The sequence below is a fragment of the Lichenostomus cassidix genome, chromosome Z (genome assembly GCF_008360975.1).
Source record: "Lichenostomus cassidix isolate B80296 chromosome Z, HeHo_3.0, whole genome shotgun sequence".
Classification (NCBI taxonomy): domain Eukaryota; kingdom Metazoa; phylum Chordata; class Aves; order Passeriformes; family Meliphagidae; genus Lichenostomus; species Lichenostomus cassidix.
Window position 1 is genome coordinate 74,614,085 of NC_139511.1, and position 23,242 is coordinate 74,637,326.

Sequence of the window (23,242 nt, forward strand, 5' to 3'; positions counted from 1 at the left end):
GAGTAACCATATCTGCATTTCACTTGCCCTAAATTGCATTATTTGTGAACAAATGTGCATATGGCAGAACAGCACTACTGTCATCCCTAAATATGACTGCTTTATCTGTTAATTATTTTATCTGTTAATTAACGAGCAAAACCATCGGTTAATATCACTCCGGAGCTCTCTCAGGTCTCCAACTCTCTCTCAATATCCCCCCAACTCTCCAATCCTTCCTCAAAAAGATTTAGGAACCAGGAGTTCATTCTGAGCTTTTTAAAAGGCCAAAAGGTTAAAATCCTGTAGCCCTTCCAAAGCTCTCCGTAACGCTGTACTGTCCAGTGAATCAGGAGGGATAAAGCAATCCTGTCACCTAGAACAACGCCAGGAGGGAGGTCCCAGCTATCACCAGAGCTTCGCCGCATCCTTTCCCCGGGCTGTCGCTGGAGCAGGGACCGCCGGAGCACCTCCGGTGGGTGCCAAACCCCCCGGCCCCGCACGGCAGCATCTCCCGCGGCCAAGAGCCGCCCGAGGGTTCCGCCGCCCCCGAGCCCGAGCGGGGAGGCGGTGGCGGGAGCGGCCGCGCTGTGTCGGCCCGGGCCGGGCTGCCCCTCCCCTGCTCCCCGCCCGGAGAACCTGGGGAACCCGTCCGGCCGGTCTGGCGGCGGCTCCCGGGGAGCAGGGGCGGCGCGGGGCCGGCGGGGCGCGGGAGGCGCTGAGCGAGCGGAGACCCGCGGGCACAGGTGGGGACAGGGCTGGGACCGGGGGGCTCCCTTTCGGCGGCGGCTGCGGGGCGAGGGCTGCCGGAGAGGGGCTGCGGGCTGCCAGAGAGGGGCTGCGGGCTGCGGGGCGGGGGACGCGGTGCATCCATCACCGCCAGCTCCGTCCAGCGCCACCTCCGCAGGTGTCGTGCCCGCTGCGGGCCGGGGGTCGGGGCAGAGCTGTGTCCCGGCCCGCCCCGCCGCACAGGAGGGGCCAGCGCTGAACCCGGGCGCACCCGGAACGCCTTCCCTTCCTTTCTCTTCCCTTCTCAGAACATCACCTGCTCCGAGCGGGGAGCCCGACGCGTTGTTTTGGGGGGTTTAAAGCCCGGCGGGACAGCGCGTCCGGCAGCGCCGACCCGAACCCGGCCGGGATCAACGCCCTACTCGCTCCCACCCGCGGGATACGCTGCCAGTGATCGTCGCACTTAGCACAGAGTCCCTCCAGTCTGGAAGTTTAAGGAAAGCGCAGGAGTTTGCCGGGAGGTGAGGTAAGGCAGCCAGCGCAGCTCGGCTGTCTCCTGTCTCCTCGACCCCCCGGGCACTGACTAACTCCCGTGGCCCTGGGCTGGTTGCCCTGCTCTCGGCTTTCCCCCTCGCCCATATCTATAAATGATGAAAACAGCCTTCAGGGCTGCGGGGTGATTATTCCTTAGTCAGTGTTTATACAGCCTTCAGAGCAGCAATAGCTTTCTGCATTAAACAACAATAATTCTGCAACAGAAAATACTGGAAAATTTTCTGAGGCCAGTGACTTGCTTGGAAAACATATTTTGACCTCCAAAAAAAACAAACGGCGTCTCAGTCCTGTTACCTGGTGCTTCATGCCTATAGCTTAAATAGCATCCCTTCTTTGGAGTGGGGATGGAGCTGTGCTAAATGGAGCAGGTAATGGAGCATTTCACCGCTGGCTCGGGTGTCAGCAGGAACGGTTTGAAACCGAAGAGGCCAAACTGCACAGGCAGCTCTGGCAGGGAACGGTGCTGGTAATGAGTAACAGTGCAGGTGTTTGAGCTCCGGGGTGAGGGGGATCTGGGTGCATGGCTGTGGAGAACCAGGGCCGGTGGGACTTGGGGTGGCAGCCTGGCCCTCGAGCAGTCCCCACCTGTGTGGCTGCTGCTGGAGTCCCTGGATTTAACTCCCTGTAAGTGTCTGCTGGCTCAGGCTTGCCCACTGTTTTCTGTTTGGCTGTGGGTTTTTATTTGTCTTTCTCCTCAAAGCCTGGTTCAGAAGTTGAGTGGTATTTGGCCATTTTAAGGTTTTCCTTGTCAGCTCCTGCAGTGGTGTTCATATTAGAGTGTGGTCGCTTTCATACCTGTCCCAGGCCTGTGTTCATCTCTGTGTTAGCTTGTAGGTATTGTAGAGATTATTTTCCGTAACTTCCAAGCTGTTGTCACTTAATTCTGCCATGTGAGACAGCCTGTGAATGTTCTGGACCTTTTCTTTGCAGTTTGGGATGGTGAATTCCAAAAGCCACTTGCACTGAGGCTGTTTTAAAATGAGCTGCAATTTATTTCCCTGCTCTGTTGTCGGTGTAGCTGTTGTTTGAGGGCCGAGTAATGACGTCGGCCTGGGTGTGAAGCGCTGCCTGCTGTTAAACGAGAGGAGGGGATTGGTTGGTGTTTCAGATCTGAGGGGTTTTGATGTTCTTCCTCTGCCATCTGCTTTGTCAGGCCTCTGTTAAATGAGATGCTTTGTGCAGCTGTAATAGAATGCAGGACCTTGGCCAGGAGCTTCTGAAACCCAACCCTGGCTCTGTCAGTGACTTACCCAGTGGCCTTGGGCAAATCACTTAACCTCTCTGTTTCTGTGCTTGTCGGGGTGCAGGGCATGATTCTCATTTGAGACTGATGGTGCAGGAGCTCTGAGCCCTGCTCGGCAGGTGCCGAGCTCTGTGACAGCACTGCTTTTTGGCAAGCTTACAGAACCCCTCAGGAAGATGTGCTGGGTTTTCCCCACGTGTTCTGACATAAACTTGAAATATGTTTTTCATTTGACAATTTGACAATTGATGGTGATAAGAAAGATGTGTTATCATATCTTTATGAGCAATTTGATGGGTGAGGGTATAGGTGTTGATGTCTTTGAAGCCTCAAGTTCATCATGGAGCCCAGACAGTTTGAACTTAAGGGTCATAGGCAAATCAGGCTGCTCAAAGTCTATCGCCTGAGCTTCTGAACCCAGGGGTGAAATGATGTGTTCAAGGTGGTAGGTGCCTGGGGAAGGGTGTACCTTCCTAGTACCTCAGCAGAAGGGGAAAGGAAGAGGGCAACATGCAGCCGGGAGTTTGGGATAAAAGCAGACTTCCTTCTCCAAAACCTCGAGAGAGAAAACCCCACAGGGATATGCCCCAGTGCCATGCCCCCTTTATTTGATTAAAGTTGCAGGACTCCTTTGACTCCTTGGTGGACGTTGGCTTCTCATAGTGTGATTTCTCCTCACAATGGGCAATTTCAGCAAGTTCATGGTGCTCTTTGTTACAAAATGCTGCACAGTGATGCACAGGGAGATGTAGAACAAAAGCATTAAAAGAAAACAGAGGGGTGAGGAAGAGCAGCATAAGGAAAACAGGAACCAAATCAAGGGAAGAACCATTTGCCAAAGCGACTTTGTCCCTGAGAGGAGGGAGAGTAGCAGCATGGAAAGGTTTAGAGAACTAACCAGAAATCTCTCTTTTTCATAAGAAACTTTGCAAGATGAATTAATTCCATGGTTTGCCTAAAGAATATTTTTTTGTTATTGCGTGCACACGAGGTGGAAGTCAGCCAAGAAACCATTTTGTGCATTGTTTCCTTGCAGATGGAGCCTGATTCAAAGCTGAACACAGCGGAGCCTCAGTGAGCAGCAGCTGCCAGCGTCTGTGATGCAGTCTGGGCTTCAGTCACACACCACACTGGATAAAGGTCAGTTCCGGGAAATGGCTTCAGCATCCATTGTAGATGCTGCCAGGAGAGGTGTATTCCTGGAATCTCCAACCTGGGTAGCAGGAAGTAACCTTTATTTTGCCTGCTTAAAAGCACCTGCTGGTTTTGGTTGTGGGGATATCTAGGAAGAGAACTCTCTATAAAGTTCCAAAAGTCTTCTATGCCAAACAATGCGGTTTAAACGTGCACAAAAGTAATTCGTTTCTCCTCTACTAACCCTAAGATGGGCTGACATATAACAGGAACCTTGAGAGCAAGGTAACAGTGTCTAAAAGGCAGGTTGAAACCCCTTCAGATTGCACTGAAACCTGCAGCTTGGGCAAAGGTTACCAGCCCTCTTATCTTCTGCAAAGATAGCTTGCCCTGCCTTGGACTTTAAATGATGGAACTCTGCAGATCTGTTAATGAGAAATCCTAGGGCAGATAATGGGGATGATTTTGTTTCTGCAAGGGCCCGTCTTCAACCATTTTTGCATAGCCTCAGGCAGCTGGGCCTGTAGACTGTGAGTCTCTCTTTCTTGGGGTGATTTTCTGTTAAATTCTTGGTGTCTAGTTAATCTCTTCCTTGTGTCAAAATCCTGTTGGCTCATCGGGATAAATAAATTATATTGGAATGTCCTTCATACTTATTTTCATACAAGTTTTAATAACTAGCTATACTGGGGAGAACACAATAGTCTCTGCTTTTTTTTTTTTTCCCCAAGATGGGACTTGAACATTTGTCAGCAACACAAAACTGTACTCCCTCTCCTCTCTCCAGAGGATTTCAGCTTGCTTTGGTGTCTCAGCTTGCTTGAACAGGCCTGCAGTGTGTTCAGGGGAGGAACAGTCACCTCCCTGCAGCCAGGTTTGGCAAGAGCAGCTTTTATAAGATTTTTGGAGCTTGGTGGTGCCACAGTGTTACAGTTTTACAGGGCTGTTTGCCTCCTGGTGGTGCAGGTAATCGGGTCATTATGGCATCAGAGGAAGCACTGGGGTTGGTTGCTTGCAAAAGAAAGATCTGTGGGTGTTACAAGGTTGGCTGCGCACAATAGCAATTAAAAAGTCTCTTGGAGGTGGAATTAGTCCTTAATCCTCACAGTTTGTAAAACCTCCAGAGCAGTAGTGGGTGTCTGTGTTAAGGTGAGTCGAACTAGGTACACTTTGTATTTAAAAAAGTGTGTGTAAAACATGTGTCAAACAGGCTGGGTGCACGGCAGCACTCGAATGTGCAGCCAGGCTGACTCACCTGGGACCTGTTGTTTGTGTAACAGGATCCCCAGAGATTTCTCACTGGAATCTTTGGTGGTTCTGGTGTGTGGAGATCTCGGGTGTGACATGTGGTGTCCTGAGATGTGTGGGTGCATGACTCCCCCGTGAGCATTTTAGCTGCAGCCCTACTGGAATTACTCTGATTTGAACCTTTTGGGGATGATTCTGAGTCACCTCATGTTAGGCATGTGTTGGCAGGTTCCAGTGGGAACTTCTGCCAGGGTCACAGTGCAGGGAAGGTGTGTAGGGTCAAGAGCTGGGTTTGATTACCTTACACTCTGGAGACTCAGCTGGCTCAAAGTAGACACCTGAACTCCTGAGGTTGCCTTTCTCTGGGGCATTCTAGGAGCTGGGCTTTACCTCTCTTAGGGTGCAAGCCAGTGTGTTTCAGAACAAATGGCTGAGGGGAATCATCCCCTTCAAGGTATAATTTTGGGTGTTCAATTACTGTAAAGTAGTCTTTCAGGGAAGTGACTTGAGCTGTTGTGTGTGAAGTAGCTCTATAAATTGATCTGTTTTAAGCATGTAATTTGCATGGCAATCTACCTGAAGCTCTGTAGTGTTTGGAGTGAAGGTTATTTCCTTGGCCTGTTCCTGCTGATTCATGCTATTTTGAGCAACTGCTGTTTTCTTTTCCTCTCCAAATGTCATAAAGATTAGCTGGAAGCTTTGAGTTGTTCAGAAGATCTTTCTATCTGCCTGTCCAAGCACTTTTTACCAGTAATGTTTCATATCTGCTTTGAGTAATCAGTGATCCATCTCTTCTACTGGAAGCAAATCCAGTTTATGATTTGCCCATTTCCCTGCAGCAGCTCTGGTTGCAGTGAGATCAGTTGCTGAATACATTTTTAATGGAGGCCAATACTCTGTGAAAGCCTTTGGTTGGGATCCCTGAGTGGGGAGCAGAATGCAATATCCTGCTGCCAAAGGCCTTGGCTTCCAACTGTGCTTTGAGAGGGTTAAAAATAGTTGTGGGAACATTAATTGGTACCAATTGGGTGATTATTGGACTGGAGGGTGGATCATGACCCAAGAGTGGATCCTTGCAATTCCAAACTTCGGGTCTCAAGTGCTGTTAGAGCCTTTCCTTAAACCTGTGCCCATGGATGAACAATCACTCTGAAACCTCTCAGGGTCTGAGCTGGGGTGTGGACTTGATCCCCTTGGATACAGGGGTCTGGTCTGGTGGAGCTGCCCGAGTGCTCTGTGGGCTCTGATTTCTCCTTTGGGTGCAGCCTGGCAGCATCTGCTTGGTTGCTGTTCCCCACCAGGCTGTCTTTGTCTGCTCTCCCTTTTTGCCTCAGCCTCTCCGTTACTGGTGAGGTGAGCAGTGTGTCACAGCTAAAGATGGCAGAATAATTACTGCTGTCTCTGAGGGAAAACATAATTGGAGTGATCATGCATCAGCCAGCAGGTCCTTGTGGGATCCCCACCCCAGAGGCTGAGGTCAGACATGGTTTTCTAGTGCACTTTTGAGAGTGTGTGTTCAGCCCTCCTGTAAGCAGGTTTTGTTTTGCAATGCTGGATGCTCCAGTAACATGTAGTAAAGAAATAAATCTCATATGTATGAGGATCAGGCTTCGCACTTAAGGATTTTTTTTAATGGCAAGTTAAATTGGTGAAACATCTTGCTGTAGCCTTTTTTGTCCTATTATAACTCCAGAGACTTGAAGTAGTTCAGAAGGGCCTCTCTGAGTTACTTTTTGTACTATTGGAGTTTGCTTTATGACTTAAAATACTGATGTTGTTGTGTTCTGAAAGAGCAGTGTGTGGCCAGGTTTGAGCAGCTGTGGAACTTGGCACTGCCAGAGGGTGTGAGGTTGTGCAGAACAGGGTGCCAAGGACAGGAACATGCAGGATGTGAGCTGTGCACAGGCTGTGGTGGCCAGCAGGTGTGTAATGGGGAGGCTTGTTGTGCTTCACATCGTAGGTCTTTATATCCACAATAAACACAAATGACAGCTTTAGTGGCATTTTAATCCTTTAGCTGTACATGTCCCTTGTTCTAGATGGATCTGTTAACTTTCAGGGCACTTTTGAGTGATGATCTGATTTGCAGGAAGTGACCCTGGGTTCTTGCAGCAGTGTCACATGCAGTGACTCTCCAGAGAAGAATTTACAGTAAGATTGGTTTTGGTTGTTGTTTACTGCCTCGAAAGAAGTGCAGTAAGTGGTGGTTTTTACAAGGTTTTAATTTATTCCAAATTATCTGGTGCTTGCCGTGAGGTAGGAGTAGACACAAGACCTGGGTGACTGAAGCACTGTGCAATTTGCCCTTTTAGTAAATAAACTGGGGGAGATATACTTAAACCTGTGCATAATACAATCTTGATCTCCTTTCCTCTCCATCTATCCATACTGCTGTTGGATCAGCAGGATTTTCCGAGGTAGGAGGCAGAGCTGGAGCTGGATGTTGCTCCCCACCAGCCTGGGCAGCGTGAGCTGATGCTTCCTCTAGAGTGAAGGGGTTAATGTAAGGTTTTCTGCTGTGTTACTGATCTGAAATGGGGTGAAAGCCCCTGTTGTCAAGTCAGGAACTAGAAAATGAGGACCATGCACCCAAGAACCTTTTTTTTTTTTTAACGTGTTCTCTGTTCTCTGAGTATTTTATCCAGCAGTATTTAACAGCTGTGTTGTTCCATCTCAGGCCCTCTATGAACTGTTTCCACAGTCCTCAGAATAGTGACCACATCAGAGGCAGCACTGGCCACCTCTCTTCTTGCCATGTTTGCTCTTTAGTTTCTGCAGTGTGCTTCCTGCATCCAGGTGCTGCTGGGTGTGTGGTCACCTCTCCTGCTGCCTCAGGATTAGCTAGCAGGATTATTTGGAGTTCTGCTGCTCCGTGCTATTGGTTCCTCCCATCTCCCCTTTCACACCGTGATCACTCCCCACCTTCCTCTGAACTCCTGACACGGCTCTGCCATCCCAGGCAGCCCTTTTCTTCCAGACTAGGTGTCAAGAAACTTAATTCTAAACCAATTTGTCAGCCTGTCACTGGAGGACTCCTTTGCCCTGGGTCCCACAGCAGCTGTGGGCTCTCTCCTGACTGCAGGATCTTTTCCACGGGCTCCCAGCCAGCCCCATGGGCACGATCCCATTGCCTCCTGCAGAATGCTAATGGTGTGCCCGCAGCACAGAGCTCTTGTGCTGCCTGCAGGGGTAACACTTAAACCTCTCTTAACAAGGTTTTCCAGTTTGCAGTTTTCCCTCTTTGAGGAGGGAAAGTGACTACAGCTAATTTAACCTTACCCTGGCAGTCCGCTGCACTGGTGTCCATTCCCAGTCTGTTCCCAGTCTGTTCCCAGTGGCATTGTAGGAATTTCCATGTAGCCATGCATCTGTAATGGAAAACAAAAGCAGTATGTTTTTGACATCTCATCTAACCCTTTGCATGACTAATTAGTTCATTAATCATTAAGCAGTTAATCAGTAAAGATTAATAGACTAACAGCTGAATCTCTGTGTGCCAGGAATATGAGCTTGTTTTAGTTGTCGTAGACTGAGAGTCAGTCAGAGATCTGGTGGCATTTTGTGTTCTAGGGACTGTGTGTGTGAGGAATTTGAACTCATCCCCCCAGCAGACCCCACATGAGGACAGAAAGAACTGTAGCACCAAAAAGAGGAGAAATAAACCATAATATCACAGTGAGGTATTTGGAGCTTGAGGTGTATTCCCTAACTCCAAGGCTGTTTAGGAAAACATGATCTTTCACAGAAGTCTCAGGTTCCACATCTGTGACAGTGACCAGCTGTCACATTCCTGGCTCATGCCATTGGGGAGCAGCCTTGGACAGCTTGGGTGGGTCTTGGGGGAAGTTGTGTTGATTCTTGTTAACCCATCCTGGCAGGTTTGGTGTATTTTGTGGACTGGCAGTCTGTGCTGAGCCCTGCAGTGCTGCAGCTCCAGAGCATGGCCTGCCTTGGGCTCCCTGCCAGCAGCCTGTCACTGGAGTAGCACAGTCAGTGCTCATGGAATATTTATCTTACTCTTCTAGGAGAAATTTGGGAGGGGAGATGATTCAGCTTTGCAAAACCAGAAGCTGAGGGGGCTGTCAGCAGGTTTGGTGTTGGCTACGCTGGCTGCTGGGTTTGTTGACAAAGGCAATGCCATGGTGGTGAAGCAGTCCAGGGGAAAGCTGGGAAGCTGATGTGTAGCTCAGGACTAGGATCACACCCAGCAATGGCTGCAGACATCCAGAGATGAAGGGGACATGGGCATGGCCACAGCTCAGCTGGACCAGCCCTCCTCTAATACAGCTGAGGGCTGAGCTGAAATGTGTCCCATGGTGTCCTCAGGTGTTTGGACACCAAGATGTGGGATCTTGCAGTGAAAACACTGACGTTCAGCCCATGGGAAGAGAGAGGAAGTGAGGCTGGTTTGTGTGAGGCTGGGCAGGCTGGGATGGAGCACCAGCTCTGTGACCCAAACCCTGGATGTCTGACCTGGCACTTGGTGCCTGGTTGTGTCCCACTGTGGCCAAGCAGGGCTCCAGCTCCTGTGGCTCCTCAGGGCACGATGTAATGGCCACTGTGTAATGGCCCACGTGTTTGTGGGTTCCCCAATTCCTATGTCCTGCATCGGGAGCACAGGGTGTTCCTGAGGCTGCTGTGTGTCATTACACATAGCAGAACAGTAATGAAGGGCTGGCTGGAACAAGAACTGCCCTCTGACTCTGGTCTGTGCTGGAAAACAGAGCCCATACCCGGCGCTGTTCCAAGGAAACTAGTTTCAGGTGTGGGGTTTGGTGACAAGCACCAGCAGACTAAAATTAGAGATGTGGTTTCCAGCACTTGCTAGGTGAGCTCCTTTCTCTAACTTGTCCAAAATGCTGGCAGGGTGCTAGCAGCATGATCTCGGAACGGGATTCAGAGACCACCTTCGAGGAGGATTCGCAGCCCAACGATGAGGTGGTGCCGTACAGTGACGATGAAACGGAGGATGAGTTGGACAGTCGGCAGCCTGGGGCTGAGCCAGGACCAAACCAAACCGGCAGGGATGCTGAGGAGAGCCGAGATCCCGGAAAAAAAGGTAACATCATGAATGTTAGAACATAGCTACACAATCCTGGATGCAGAGGCTGAGCCTCAGGGACCAGTTGGATTTCTGTGCTTATTTGTAAGGTAGGGTTTGGAATGGCTTATCTAACTCTGGAGGAGTAATTGACTGCAATTCAGTTTAACAAATGTCAGAACGAAACTCAGCTTCATTCCAACCTGCAGCCCAGTTCTGTGCCACAGCTCCTTGCGTAAAGATAATGAGCTGCTTGGTGACCTCCTCTTAATTAAGGCAGGCCCTGGATGTCCATGGTCTGTGCTCTGGGAAATGTTCAGACAGACCTTCAGATACTTTTCCGAATCCGCTGGTAATGGGCTCCAGCATAAGCTCCAGCATGTGCTCAGTCAGTGCTCTCCCTGAATTTCTGCTTGTGCATAGCAGATTTCCACCTCACTGCTCCTTTTGTAGCCTCATGAGCTTCCTGAAAGGTAAAAGGTGAGTAGGAGGAGTTCAAAGGAGCCGGCAGGTACAGCCTGTGGCTGCTGCCAGCATAGGAACATCAGTGGGAGGAACCTTTCTGGTATCCCTTTCTGAACCTCTGCCCAAGGCACATCTGTAGCTCCCCTAAATTCCCTTTTCTCAGTGCTGTAAGGCAAGTATTTTCAATTTAACCAAAGCCTGTTTAATTTATACAGGTTTCTTCCTGTTTGTGTGGGGACAGCTGATCACCTCTCATTTCATAGCCACCTGTTATGTGTTTTCATTTTACAAGCACCTATCACATGTTTGGTTTGGGATTTTTTTTTTTTTATGATGACATCCTTTAAAGTTGATGAATTACCAAAGCAGCTTGCCAAATATTAGGTGTTAGTACCAAAGTTTAAAGTAATTTTTGAGGAGCTTCCTTCCTGCAGGTTTTACTTCAGACCTAATTTGCCAGTTTTCCATCATCTTTGGAATGTCAGAAAGAAATGTTTATGGTTTTCTTCAGTCCTGTCGTGACAAAATTTGGTAACTTTCTCAATTCATGCTTATAATCCTCTAACTCAAAACCTGGTCCTTTAAGATAAATATTTCTCTATTATCTTCTGGGCTTGTAGCCAAGTTGCTGGAAATGAAAGTTGTGTAGTCACAGGAAAAGTCCAGATATGTCAGTCCAGATTTTGCTGTATGGTGGGTGGAAAAGAAAGGAGTCTTTGTGCTTGGATTTGGGTTTTGAAGTGTTAGTCACAGCCATGCCAGGCCCCACGCCTCTGCCGCTGGGAGTTTCACCCCATCCATGGGTGAAGAGGATCCCATGAAACCAGGAAGAGCTCCCTTTAAGGACAGTCACTGTGGGCTGAAGGAAAGGGGGGGATGCTTGGCCGATGAGTCAGGAAAGCTGCATTTCAAAATCCTGCCTGCGTCATCCTTCCCAGGCAGGCAGGTCACTGGAGTCAGCTTCAGAACCTGGGGAATGAGTTCCCTTGATGTGGGCAGAGCAAGGTGTGTGGCTGAGGGTAGCAAGGTGTCTGTGCTGCAGGCACAGGGAATGGGAGCTGAAGGATCTGGGAGGGAAAGGGGTGGCCTGTGAAAGAAAATTACTTGATGTAATTCCTGTTCTTGAGTTTTCAACACAATCAAACAAAACTGATGGCTGGAGAAATAAAATGAGCACTTCAGATTTGTACTTTTTAATGGGTGTAAATGAAAACCATGGCACAGTGTGGTTAAATTGAATAACTGCTTTCAAAAGGTGACCTGACCTCTTCATTTCTAGAAAGACAGACTCCTGGTTTGGAGTGCTTAGTGCTTCACAGGTGCCACAGAAGCAAATCAAAAGAGGGTAGAGTAGGGAATTCAGCATGAATAAATGTCACTCTGCAGGTTTCCCACAGAACTTTCAAATGTTAAGCAACACTTCTTCCTACCTCTGAATATACTTGAATTGCTAATAAAGACAAACAACCTGGAAATGTCTCAACAACTTTTTTATCATATGTACTATAAAGCAGATACCGGCCTTGCTTCAGTTGAAAGTACCTTTAAAAGATGGATTAGAAAAAAACCCTGAAAGTGGCAGATTTGTTCCCTCATGTTTATAACAATTTTTGATCCCTTTTGTCACTTCCAGACTGCAGCTGGCAAGTTAAAGCAAACGATCAACGCTTCTATGACCAGCCAAGCTTTAAGAGAACAATCTTTCTGTGCTTCAAAAAGAGCAAATATGCTGTAAGTTATTTTATCCCAATGAGGTGCTAATTGTCAGGTGAATGCTTCCTTAATCCCAGTAAGATCTTTGGAATGACTGGTGAGTGGAGTAAAAGCCACTGCTCACAATTCCTCAGTGTTTCCAGCAGAGAGGGGGAAGAATAACTGGGCTGGGGTTTGGGAATGGAAAATCAAGGTATCAAGAGACATATTTTAGGTGAGATGGAGAATTAGAAGCTTAAATATATGCACTGTACATTTATGTTGGAAGGAGAAGCTCTGCTGTGTGACTGATGTTTGGTTGCTTCCACAGGGAAATGCAATTAAGACATACAAGTACAACCCCATCACTTTTTTACCTCTGAATCTATTTGAACAATTTAAGAGAGCAGCCAACTTCTATTTCCTTGTTCTTCTCATATTGCAGGTAAGAAAGATGGAGAATACTCCCTGTGAAGGGAATTTGAGCTCAATAATATTTATGACACAATTCAGTGCTGTCCTGTCAGGGAATTGAGGAGCTCTGTCTGAGCTGCTGCAGAGACCAACCCCATCATAACAGAAACCTGCAACAAATCTGGACTAGCTGGGATGAGCCTTGGCAGAGCTCTGGGATGTGCTAGTTGCACAGTATTAGGATGAGCTACTTGCAGAGCTCATGAATTTCATGAGGAAAAGACGTTTCCTCATCTCATAAATCAACAGACTATATGAGCAAGTGCAATTGTTAAAGGGAAGCTGATTCCAAAGCAGGGTAACACAGCCAAACTCTTCCCACAGAGTTTTGTTTATTTTCACAACCTGACTTAAAATTCTCTCTGATGTGTTGGTTTTTGGGGCTTTTTTTAGTCAGATCACTGTGAAATATCTCTGAATTAAGTTTGATTAATGATCCTGTGCTGAAGTGATTTTATTGGTCTTTTGTAGTCGATTCCCCAAATATCTACCCTGTCATGGTACACAACACTGGTGCCCTTGCTCTTGGTGCTGGGAATAACTGCAGTCAAAGACCTGGTGGATGACATTGTAAGAACCATGTTCTGTTAATATAAAAAGCAAAACCCACCCAGTGTAGCTCATTTCCCCTGTTGTGGCACAGAGCAGGGAGTACATTCTTTGCTCTGGTTTCAGGCTCGTCACAGGATGGACAATGAGGTCAATAACAGGACATGTGAGGTCATCAAGGATGGAAGGTTTGTATGTTCCCTTCTGAGTTCTGTAAGTAATAATTGTTGCCCTGTTGCTAAGCCTTGTCACAGATCTGATGCTGTAGATGACAGGAAAGATTCAGCTCTGTTCTCTGCTGCCTCTCTGAAAATATAATTGAAGCTGGAAGAGAATTGCCCAAAGGAGTAATTTAAACTAAATTCTCTGGGACTCAATCTGTGCCAAGAGTAACTGCTTTGGAGAAAAGGACAGGAATTCATAACTAGGTGAAGTGGGAAGAAGAGAGGTACATTGACTTCTGAGCTGTAGACCCTCAACTAAATTTCAGTTCCTGAAAAGCAAACCCACAGCATACCAAGAGGTCATTTTTTTCTCCTAAGGAAAGTTCAGTATTTCAAGATTTTTAGAGTGCATAGTGCTCTAGATTAAAGAGTAATAATTATTAAACTATCTTGATATTAGGTTCAAAAACACAAAATGGAAAGATATTAAAGTTGGTGATATCATTCGTCTGAAGAAAAATACTTTCATTCCTGTAAGTGCTTCAGATACATTTCTTTTATGTTTCTAGAGAGTTCTGTGGGAATCTTGACTGGGTTTATTTGATGTCTATTCATTTGTTTTCTAGGCTGATATTTTGCTGCTGTCCAGCTCAGAACCAAACAGTCTGTGCTATGTGGAGACAGCTGAACTGGATGGGTAAGGCTCTACTTGAGGATGTCTGGAGTTAATTTGGGCTGAGGGGTAAAAGAGCAAGGAGTGTGTATATCAGAGTCTGCTTGTTAAGCCACACCCAGGGAGCTGTATCCAGCTGCTGATTCCCACAATTCAAGAATCATTAAAAATTGTCCACTGGAGTGCTGCAGAAACATCAAAAGTATTGGAGAATGTGACATAGGAAGAAAGGGGGAAGGACATGGATTTATTTTTTACTTTAGGAGAGGTTGCCCAGAGAAATAGTGGTACATTACTTTAATTGTGTAACTTCTCTCCTGTATCCATGGTTTTAAAAAACTCACCTTTTTATCCTTTCTTCTTAGTGAGACTAACTTAAAATTCAAAATGGCCCTAGAGGTGACACACAGATACCTTCAGGAAGAAAGTGCACTGGCAGACTTTGATGGTTGGTACAAGTTCTACCCTTAATGCTATTAAAATGTAGCTCAACTAGTTTGCAAGTCAATCAAAGTACAGTAAAGCCACTTCTATGGTTATGGTGGGTACCAATCAGTGCATCTGGATTTAACTTGTACATTAAACATATTCTCCTCCAAATTTTCTAGGTCTGGTTGAATGTGAAGAACCGAATAACCGACTGGATAAGTTTACAGGAACATTATCCTGGAGAAACTCAAATTATTCTCTGGATGCAGATAAGATTTTGTTGCGTGGATGTAAGATCAGGAATACAGACTTCTGCCACGGAATGGTCATATTTGCAGGTGTGCAATATTTCCTCACTAAAAGCACACCTGCAGAGTGAAAAAGAATCTTCATCCTGTAGACATCAACTATATTTCATTTTGTAAAGTTTGGTAAAACAGTAATACTGACATGTGTTTGCTTATTACAGCTTTCCCATTTTAAAATTTTTTACTCTTTATATTTAGGTGCTGACACAAAAATAATGAAGAATAGTGGAAAGACAAGATTTAAAAGGACAAAAATTGACTCCCTTATGAACTACATGGTTTATACTGTAAGCCTTTTTGTTTAAAATTCAGATTATACGTGAATAGTGAATGCAAAGTTAGGCAGCTTTTTCTTGTGTGTGTGTAATAAATATGTTTCCACTTGTTCTGGCCTGCTGAGCTGGGATGGAGTAGGAGGAAATCTAAAAAGTGCCTTTGTAGGAAAGGTTTGCTCCATTTCTCCTCACAAATACCTGTTATATTCCATTTGGAAGATGGGGATTTGGGATTTGAGTTGAGCAAATGTTTCTGAAGTGTGAGAAGCCTCTCTGTGCCCTGTAGATCATCGTGGTCCTTATCCTGCTGTCAGCTGGGCTGGCCATCGGACACACCTACTGGGAGCAGCAAATTGGCAACTCTTCCTGGTACCTCTACGACGCACAGGACTTCAGCCCTGCCTACCGGGGCTTCCTCAACTTCTGGGGATACATCATTGTCCTCAACACCATGGTTCCCATTTCCCTCTACGTGAGGTAGGGCAATACCTGAGCAGGTGTCGCTGTGTGGAAATGGGAGCTGCAGCTGGGAGTGAGAGCATTCCTTCTCTTTTGTGTAGCGTGGAAGTGATTCGCTTTGGCCAAAGCTATTTCATCAACTGGGACCTGCAGATGTACTACCCCGAGAAGGACACGGCTGCCAAGGCCAGGACCACCACGCTGAACGAGCAGCTGGGGCAGATCCAGTACATCTTCTCTGATAAGACTGGAACCCTGACACAGAACATCATGACCTTTAAAAAGTGTTGCATAAATGGGCAAAGATATGGTAAGCCTGTGCAAAGCCTGTGCAAAGCCTGTGCAAAGGAGGAGGAGTTTTAATGCCTGTTGGAGGTCAGGTGCATACAAGTTCTCCTAGTTCCAACTGAACTTCCACAGTTTATACCTGGCATTGGGTAAAGCATAAGGTTGAATTGTTGGGGTTTTCCCACTTACAAAGTGGAAATTGAGGAACTTCCTAACTTTCAGAAAACCAGAGAATTGGCAATTTGCACAATTAATTACTTTCACTAGAAATGCTTTGGGGGGCAAAATCTAGAAAGAGACAAGGAAATTTTAATAAGAGCAGCAGTTTATCCTTTTCCTTTCCTTCTAGTCCTAGGACAGTGCACGTTCTAGCTATGTTTTACTTTGTGGTGGGTTGTAAAAGCTTTGTTCCTTGCAGGAGACTGCCGGGACGCAGCGGGGCAGCTCCAGAGCCACCCAGAGGTAGGTTTGTGTGAGCCACCGCTGTATCCTGGTCTGTGAAATGGAAACACTCCCTTGCCAAAGCACAGATTGATGGAGGTGGGCACAAAGCAATGGCACCTATGGTAACTCAGACTCTCTTCCTCTGTTTTTTAAGCAGCAAGTGGATTTCAGCTGGAATGTGTATGCAGATGGAAAGTTCTTATTCTATGATCACTATCTGATAGAGCAAATAAAGTCTGGAAAGCAGCCAGAAATTCAGAAATTCTTTTTTCTGCTTGCTATATGTCACACAGTCATGGCTGACACTTCTGATGGTGAGTATGGCTTTTTGTTGGTTTGTTTTCCTTGTGTAGCAGGAAGCAATAATTCAAATCCACTTGCACAAGGGAGAGATCAACAACTAATGCTGATCCCATAAGGAAGGAGTGTTAGGCTGCCCTTTTAAATGAAAAAACTAAATGTAGAGGTGATCAGCTATTGAATTCGTGGATATGAAACACAGGGTTGGAAGATTCAATTAAAACCTGGACGATTAATATTACTTTACTCCCATCTTTGTGAAATCTCCATGAAACCAACAGTGTCCTGTCCTTTCTTGCTCCTAATGCTTTTGGGGTTGTTTCCACTCATTGTATTGGTGTCTGTGGCCAAGGATTTGCCTTTTGGAGCTCCTTTGGAAAATGTTTACGTGACTGCATTGAGAAATTAAGATATTGAGGCAGAAAACTTGGAGTTTCTGCTTTGATACTTAGCAGGAAGCAGGCTCAGGACTGATCACACTTGGGAAGAACATGTTCAGAATGCGGGGTTCCATGGTCCCTGTTCTCTGTGTGCACTGCTGTCAGGTGCTGCAGCATGTCCAGCTGTACCTCAGGTGTGTCCTGGCTTTCTCTCCCCTCTGCTGCAACGCTGCAGGTCAGCTCAATTACCAGGCAGCTTCCCCGGACGAGGGGGCGCTGGTGACAGCCGCCCGGAACTTCGGCTACGTTTTCCTCTCCCGAACACAGAACACCATCACCATCAGTGAGATGGGCGTCGAGAGGACCTACGACGTCCTGGCCATCCTGGATTTCAACAGCGACAGGAAGAGGATGTCTGTCATTGGTGAGCTGATTGCCACCAGCCTTCATGGAGGAGGTCACTTGTTTTTCATGGGTGAAAAGGGATGTGCAAGGGAAGCTGGGGTCAAGACCTAACAGCTGTGTGACAGTCCTGGGACACATTTGAGTCCACTGAAGAGGAAATGCCACCTTGTACTTTCAGTACTTGGCAGTAGGCTGAAAAATCCCATCTGAAACTATTGCTTTATGTAAGTGTGCCACCTGTGCTCTTTTCCTCCACAGTAAGAGAGTCCAGTGGGAATATCAGGCTGTATTGCAAAGGGGCTGATACAGTGATCTATGAGCGGCTGCACCCCAGGAATCTAAAAAGAGAAGCCACAGAAGAGGCACTCGATGTATGTTTGAATTTTATATGTTGTTTTTAAAACAAAAATGGTTTTTCTCTGACAATAGTGTTACTAATTTCCCTTTCCTAAGCTATTAACACAAATGAAGACCTGCAGTTGGTTCTGAAAGTTGGACTTGTTCTGTCAAACTTGTCAATTGCTCATGTTCTTACCCTCATGTTTGGATTGCAAATGAAGAGTTTTCTTTTGTGGATATATGTGGGTTTAATTATTTTCCAGGTCTTTGCAAATGAAACTCTCAGGACACTCTGCCTGTGCTATAGAGACATAAGCCAAGATGAATTTGAAGTGTGGAATAAAAAGTTTGTGGAGGCCAGTTTAGCTACAAGTCACCGAGATGAAGCTCTGGACAAAGTGTATGAGGAAATAGAAAAAAACTTGATTGTAAGGAGCTGTACATTTTTAGTATACTTCAATTCTTGTATATATTGAAACATATTTCAATTCTGCTAAAAACCTGTATTTCAAATCCCCTCCAGCTGCTTGGTGCGACAGCTATTGAAGACAAACTGCAGGATGGAGTTCCAGAAACTATCTCCAGACTCTCCAAAGCAGACATTAAAATCTGGGTGCTTACTGGTGACAAAAAAGGTGGGGTTGCTTACATCCAAACAGCTAAAAACAGGAGGAATTTTTCCTGTTCATCTTCACTGTGGCATTGAAAGGGAATTCTCATAAACTGAAATACAAATTAAAAATTACTTAAGAGCACTTCAGGTGCTTCTGGCTGCTACCAACAATTACTTGTGACAGAAAACTTTCAGTAAATGCTTTCCTCTCTTAATTATTTTTTTAGAAACTGCTGAAAATATTGGATTTTCTTGTGAACTCTTAACAGAGGAAACAGCCATCTGCTATGGAGAAGATACCAGGCAAGTGAAAACACAGAGGAGTTCTTTTTCAGGATTTTCAGTCTGGGACTGACCTAGCTTAAAGTTTATCTTTGACTTTTCTGTAATAGTTTCCCCCTCTCTTTCCAGTGCTCTCCTTCAGACGAGGCTGGAAAACCAGAAGAACAGGGCTGGATCCAGTCCACACTCCTCTCTCAGAATGAACGAGCCCTTCTTCCAGGGCAGTAGAGATCGGGCTCTAATCATCACTGGCTCCTGGCTGGTAGGTGCAAAGGCTGTTCTCCTGGGTGTTTGGGATTTTGGGGGCACCACAGTGTAACTCACCAAGGACTCTGTTCCTTTGTCTGCACCAGCAGTTCATTAACATGCCAGAAATGGATGCTGGGAGCATAATGACCTCAGGTGTGTTGTTAGGCAGTGCCTGGAGTGGGACTGGAAATGATGCAGAAAGGAACAGAATAAGCTTTATTGTTTTCACAGAATGAAATCCTGCTGGAGAAGAAAAAGAAGAAAAAGAAACTTAAACTGAAATTTCCCAGAACAGCAGAAGAGAAGAAAAACCAAACTGAGAAGAGGAGAAGGGCAGAGGTCTACAAGGAGCAGCAGCAGAAGAACTTTGTTGATCTGGCCTGTGAGTGCAGGGCTGTGATCTGCTGCCGTGTGACACCCAAGCAGAAGGCCATGGTGGTGGACCTGGTGAAGAAGTACAAGAAGGCCATCACCCTGGCCATCGGGGACGGGGCCAATGACGTGAACATGATCAAAAGTAAGGCAGCTGTCGAGCTCTCTCACTAGGACAGATCTCCTCTGGCCTGCTCCTGCGGTCTCTCCACTGTCCCTCTCTGTCAGAAGACTCTTCCATCTGTTTTGCTGCCATGGGGCTTTTAGCTTCTGTGCCTGTTTCCCTTTTTGAGGAAGCACTTTAGGAAATGGTTAGTGGTTTTTCCTGATCTATTTTATTTTTTTCTGTAGACATTCCCTGAGCAGACACTCAAATCTCATCTGTTCTGACTGTGGGTTTCAAAAGTGTAATATAAAGATCAAAGCAATAGTTTGGCTACCCCTTGCCTGGCAGCATTAGCCATCCCAGATTGTACCTTCTACTCTTTGAACAGTTTCCTGAGAGATCCCACTAAGAAAAAGACTTCTGGGATAGTGTTTTTGTCCCAAAGGTGTTTGTAAACTGCCTGCCCAGTTTGTTCAGCACTTTGCTCGCTCTCTCTCATTGCTTGGTTCTCCCTTGGTCAAATTTCCCAGGTACATTCTGACAGAACAAGCACTGAGAGAATCCAGGTGACAGTAGAGACGTCCCCCGGTCATGTTCCTGTCCTTTTGTCCAACCTAGTGTGTGGTGTTTGTCTCCTTCACCCAGCTGCCCACATTGGAGTTGGGATCAGTGGCCAGGAGGGGATGCAGGCTGTCATGTCAAGTGACTACTCCTTCGGACAGTTCCGCTACCTCCAGCGGCTGCTGCTGGTCCACGGGCGCTGGTCATACATCAGGATGTGCAAGTTTCTGAGATACTTCTTCTACAAAAACTTCGCTTTCACACTAGTCCACATCTGGTACTCGTTCTTCAATGGCTTCTCTGCCCAGGTAGGAAGGTGTGCTTGTGTGGGATAACAGCAAGCAGATGCTTTTGTCACTGTGGATCAGCAAAGGCTGAACCTGGGAACTGATGAGAATGGGAAGATCTCACCAGAGATTTCTGCAGGAGGATGTGATGAGTCCTGAGTGAGTTAGTTACAAGCAGTTGGGTATGATTCCAGAGCACAAGGTTGGACAAGCAGGAAGGTTTGGAAGGAGTGGGGCAGCTTAACACAGAGTAAAGAGTTTCAGCAGAGCCTTGAGCCTTTGTGTGAACACTGAGACAGGGAACTTCAAGCTGTAGCAGAGCACATGTGAGTTTTCTCAGGAACTGGGGGAGAAGGATGAAATAAAATGAAATCACTAAGTCCTGCAATTCCCCCTCTGTTGCAGACAGCCTATGAGGACTGGTTCATCACACTGTACAATGTGCTGTATTCCAGTCTCCCCGTCCTGCTCGTCGGCTTGCTCGACCAGGTATCCCCATGTTGTTACAACAGATGAATCCAAAAGCATTTACCATCAGGTCCTTAAGTTACACTGGTTGCCTTGTCCATAAAACAAGAGGGGTTTGTCTCTGCAGATCCCTGCTATTGGAAATAAAGGGATCTGCTGTCCCCTTTGGGACACAGTACAGTTCAGCTTCTCACTCTTCAAAGCTCATGCTGAGAACAACAACTCACAACAACTTTCTTTTTCTTTTTCCCCTTTATTAAGGACGTGAGTGACAAACTGAGCCTTCGGTTCCCCAAACTGTATATTTTGGGGCAGAGAGATTTACTTTTCAACTACAAGAAGTTCTTTTTAAGTTTGCTCCATGGAGCTGTAACTTCACTGATCATCTTCTTCATCCCATACGGAGCCTACCTTAAATCTATGGGACAAGACGGAGAAGCCCCTGCAGATTACCAGTCCTTTGCTGTCACAGCAGCATCCTCTCTGATATTTGTTGTCAATTTTCAGGCAAGTAAGCTTGGCTACCTGAGCTCTGGTGCTCTGAGAACACTTTCAGCTCAGTGTTCTAAATTTCTCTGCTGAAAAGGTAACAATATGCAAAAAGCAGTTGACATTATTTGGAATTAATAACCTCATTTGGCACTTCTTTGTTTTTGCTTTTAGATTGGCCTAGATACATCTTACTGGACTTTTGTTAATGCTTTTTCAGTATTTGGGAGTATTGCACTTTACTTTGGGATCACATTTGACTTGCACAGTGCTGGAATCCACGTTCTCTTCCCTTCTGCCTTTCAGTTCACAGGTCAGTCCTGGTGGTTTGTGGTTCTCAGTCCTGTCTTGTGTAGCTTTGTCCCAAACTAATTTTTACTCTTTTCATTCCCAGGAACTGCTCCTAATGCTCTGAGACAGCCATACCTCTGGCTTACCATGATTTTATCCATTGCTATTTGCTTACTGCCTGTAGTGGCACAGCGCTTCTTATCCATGACAGTCTGGCCTTCGGAAAGTGATAAAGTGAGTGAAATCTGTGTTATTTGGGTGTGTATGGCAGGTATTTACTTATGGGGCTGATGCTGGTGCTGAGGCATGAGCTAATGGAAGGTACCCCTGCCCATGGCAGGAGGTGGAATGAGATGGGCTTTAAGGTCCCTTCCAACCCAAGCCATTCTGGGATTCCGTGATAATATTAGCGATAAGTAAGTGATGATGCCCTCGGGGGAGCGACGCAAGCCTGCAGCTCCGGTCCCATAGGCAGGGGAGTGGCCACAGGGCTGGCCAGAGGCCAGCTCAGTGCAGGCTGGCTCCTCGTGTGCTTGGCTGAGACCTGGTGAGCCCACCGAGACCCCGTGAGGCTGCCGAGGTCCCCAGTTTGGGTTTAATTCAGGCTGGGCTGGGGGTGCCAGGGTTACATGTCAGAGCGTAGGAGGCAGGTTTGGCTGCTCCTGCTCTGCCTTGAGCCAGCACACAGCACAGAGGTAAGAAAACAGTTCAAGGTGCGGTGATGTTGTCCTAACCCATGAGCCGCCGTGTGTTTGCGTGCAGATCCAGAGGAACCGTCGGAAGTACCTGCTGGAAGAGCAGCAGTGGAAGCGGCGGCAGAGCGCGTTCCGCCGCGGTGTCTCCGCTCGCCGCTCTGCCTACGCCTTCTCCCACCAGCGCGGCTACGCTGACCTGATCGCCTCGGGGCGCAGCATCCGCAAACGGCGCGCCCCGCTGGACGCCGTGCTGGCCGGCAGCGGCACTGGCTCCGGGGACACGCGGGACACGAGCTGATGGACCGCGAGTATCCCAGTGATTGCACAAAACTGCTCTAAACCACCTCAGGATCTTTTTAGCCACGTGGCATAAGGATGTGAGGATTTTTATGTCTAATCACCGAAGTTTCTGGGTTTGGATTCCTGGGAACGCAGAATGGCCAGGAGTTCTCCATGGAGTTACTGATCTTTGTGTGACTGCTCTGTGTGACAGTGAAGGATACATGTGCTGGGAACGGAAACCCAGCAGTGTCAGTTTTTAGTGATGCCTGGAATTGCAGACTTTTCACTTTTTAATACTATGGTGGTATAAAACTGCCTCTACATTTCATATTTGTCTTTGAAAGCAATTTCTCTTGTGTGCTCCATTTCATTAACTGCTCAGACATCATGGCACATGGGGTGCTCAGCCCTGGAGAGGGCTCTGGATGCTCCCATTGGAGCTGGTGCAGCTGAGCTGAGGATATCTCTGGTGATAAACTTCAACCAGTGTCAGATTGGATTAGGAATTAGGATTCTGAGCTCTGGAAGCTGCCCCTGGATCTGGCACAAACTATTCATTTCAGTTCTGGATACAGCCAGTGATGGATAACTAGAAACCAGTCAGTTTAATTGGAATGTATTTCACTTGCTGATGCCTCAATTCTTACAGTATAAAAACTGTTTTTATGAGTCTCTTTGCATTTGCACATTCTTTACTCAAATTGAGATGTTTGAATGTTTCCACTTTTATCTACTTCCCCCTCCCGAACTAAAGTTAAGTACTGAAATAGTTTTATAGTAAAAATCATGACCTACAGCTCTCGCTCAATGGAATGTACATTTCAAACGTGTAATGCAAATAAATCTCCCAAAGTTTACGGCTTTCCTTGAACTGAGTGCGGCGCTAGACTCGAACGCGCCGGCGTATCAGCACCCTGTCACAGGGGGGAATTCCCCGGCGTGTCCCGCCCCGTGTGCGCGGAAGGGAAGGGGAG

General features: G+C 46.8%; 1 protein-coding gene across 3 annotated transcripts; it reads left to right on the top strand.

The window, feature by feature from the left end:
* The first annotated feature begins 600 nt into the window (after nucleotides 1-600).
* Nucleotides 601-23,125, top strand: ATP8B1 (ATPase phospholipid transporting 8B1). 3 transcript variants are annotated; one of them, XM_085043221.1, is made up of 30 exons: nucleotides 601-725; nucleotides 1,017-1,234; nucleotides 3,543-3,646; nucleotides 9,755-9,947; nucleotides 12,028-12,125; nucleotides 12,418-12,531; nucleotides 13,032-13,130; nucleotides 13,236-13,297; nucleotides 13,734-13,806; nucleotides 13,900-13,970; nucleotides 14,312-14,394; nucleotides 14,555-14,713; nucleotides 14,882-14,970; nucleotides 15,245-15,435; nucleotides 15,519-15,727; nucleotides 16,124-16,167; nucleotides 16,307-16,463; nucleotides 17,065-17,253; nucleotides 17,493-17,605; nucleotides 17,837-18,001; nucleotides 18,097-18,208; nucleotides 18,414-18,489; nucleotides 18,598-18,730; nucleotides 18,949-19,234; nucleotides 19,841-20,064; nucleotides 20,449-20,532; nucleotides 20,773-21,018; nucleotides 21,175-21,313; nucleotides 21,395-21,525; nucleotides 22,054-23,125. In XM_085043221.1, exons 4-30 carry the CDS (start codon nucleotides 9,767-9,769, stop codon nucleotides 22,282-22,284), a joined length of 3,759 nt encoding a protein of 1,252 aa, XP_084899347.1. In that variant the 5' UTR covers nucleotides 601-725; nucleotides 1,017-1,234; nucleotides 3,543-3,646; nucleotides 9,755-9,766; the 3' UTR covers nucleotides 22,285-23,125. The 3 variants fall into 3 exon arrangements, with proteins under 3 accessions (XP_084899347.1, XP_084899345.1, XP_084899346.1); XM_085043219.1 differs by lacking the exons at nucleotides 21,395-21,525; nucleotides 22,054-23,125 and having other exon boundaries at nucleotides 1,017-1,229; nucleotides 12,028-12,123; nucleotides 12,416-12,531; nucleotides 20,773-21,271; XM_085043220.1 differs by lacking the exons at nucleotides 20,773-21,018; nucleotides 21,175-21,313; nucleotides 21,395-21,525; nucleotides 22,054-23,125 and having other exon boundaries at nucleotides 12,028-12,123; nucleotides 12,416-12,531; nucleotides 20,449-20,766.
* The last annotated feature ends 117 nt before the right edge of the window (nucleotides 23,126-23,242 follow it).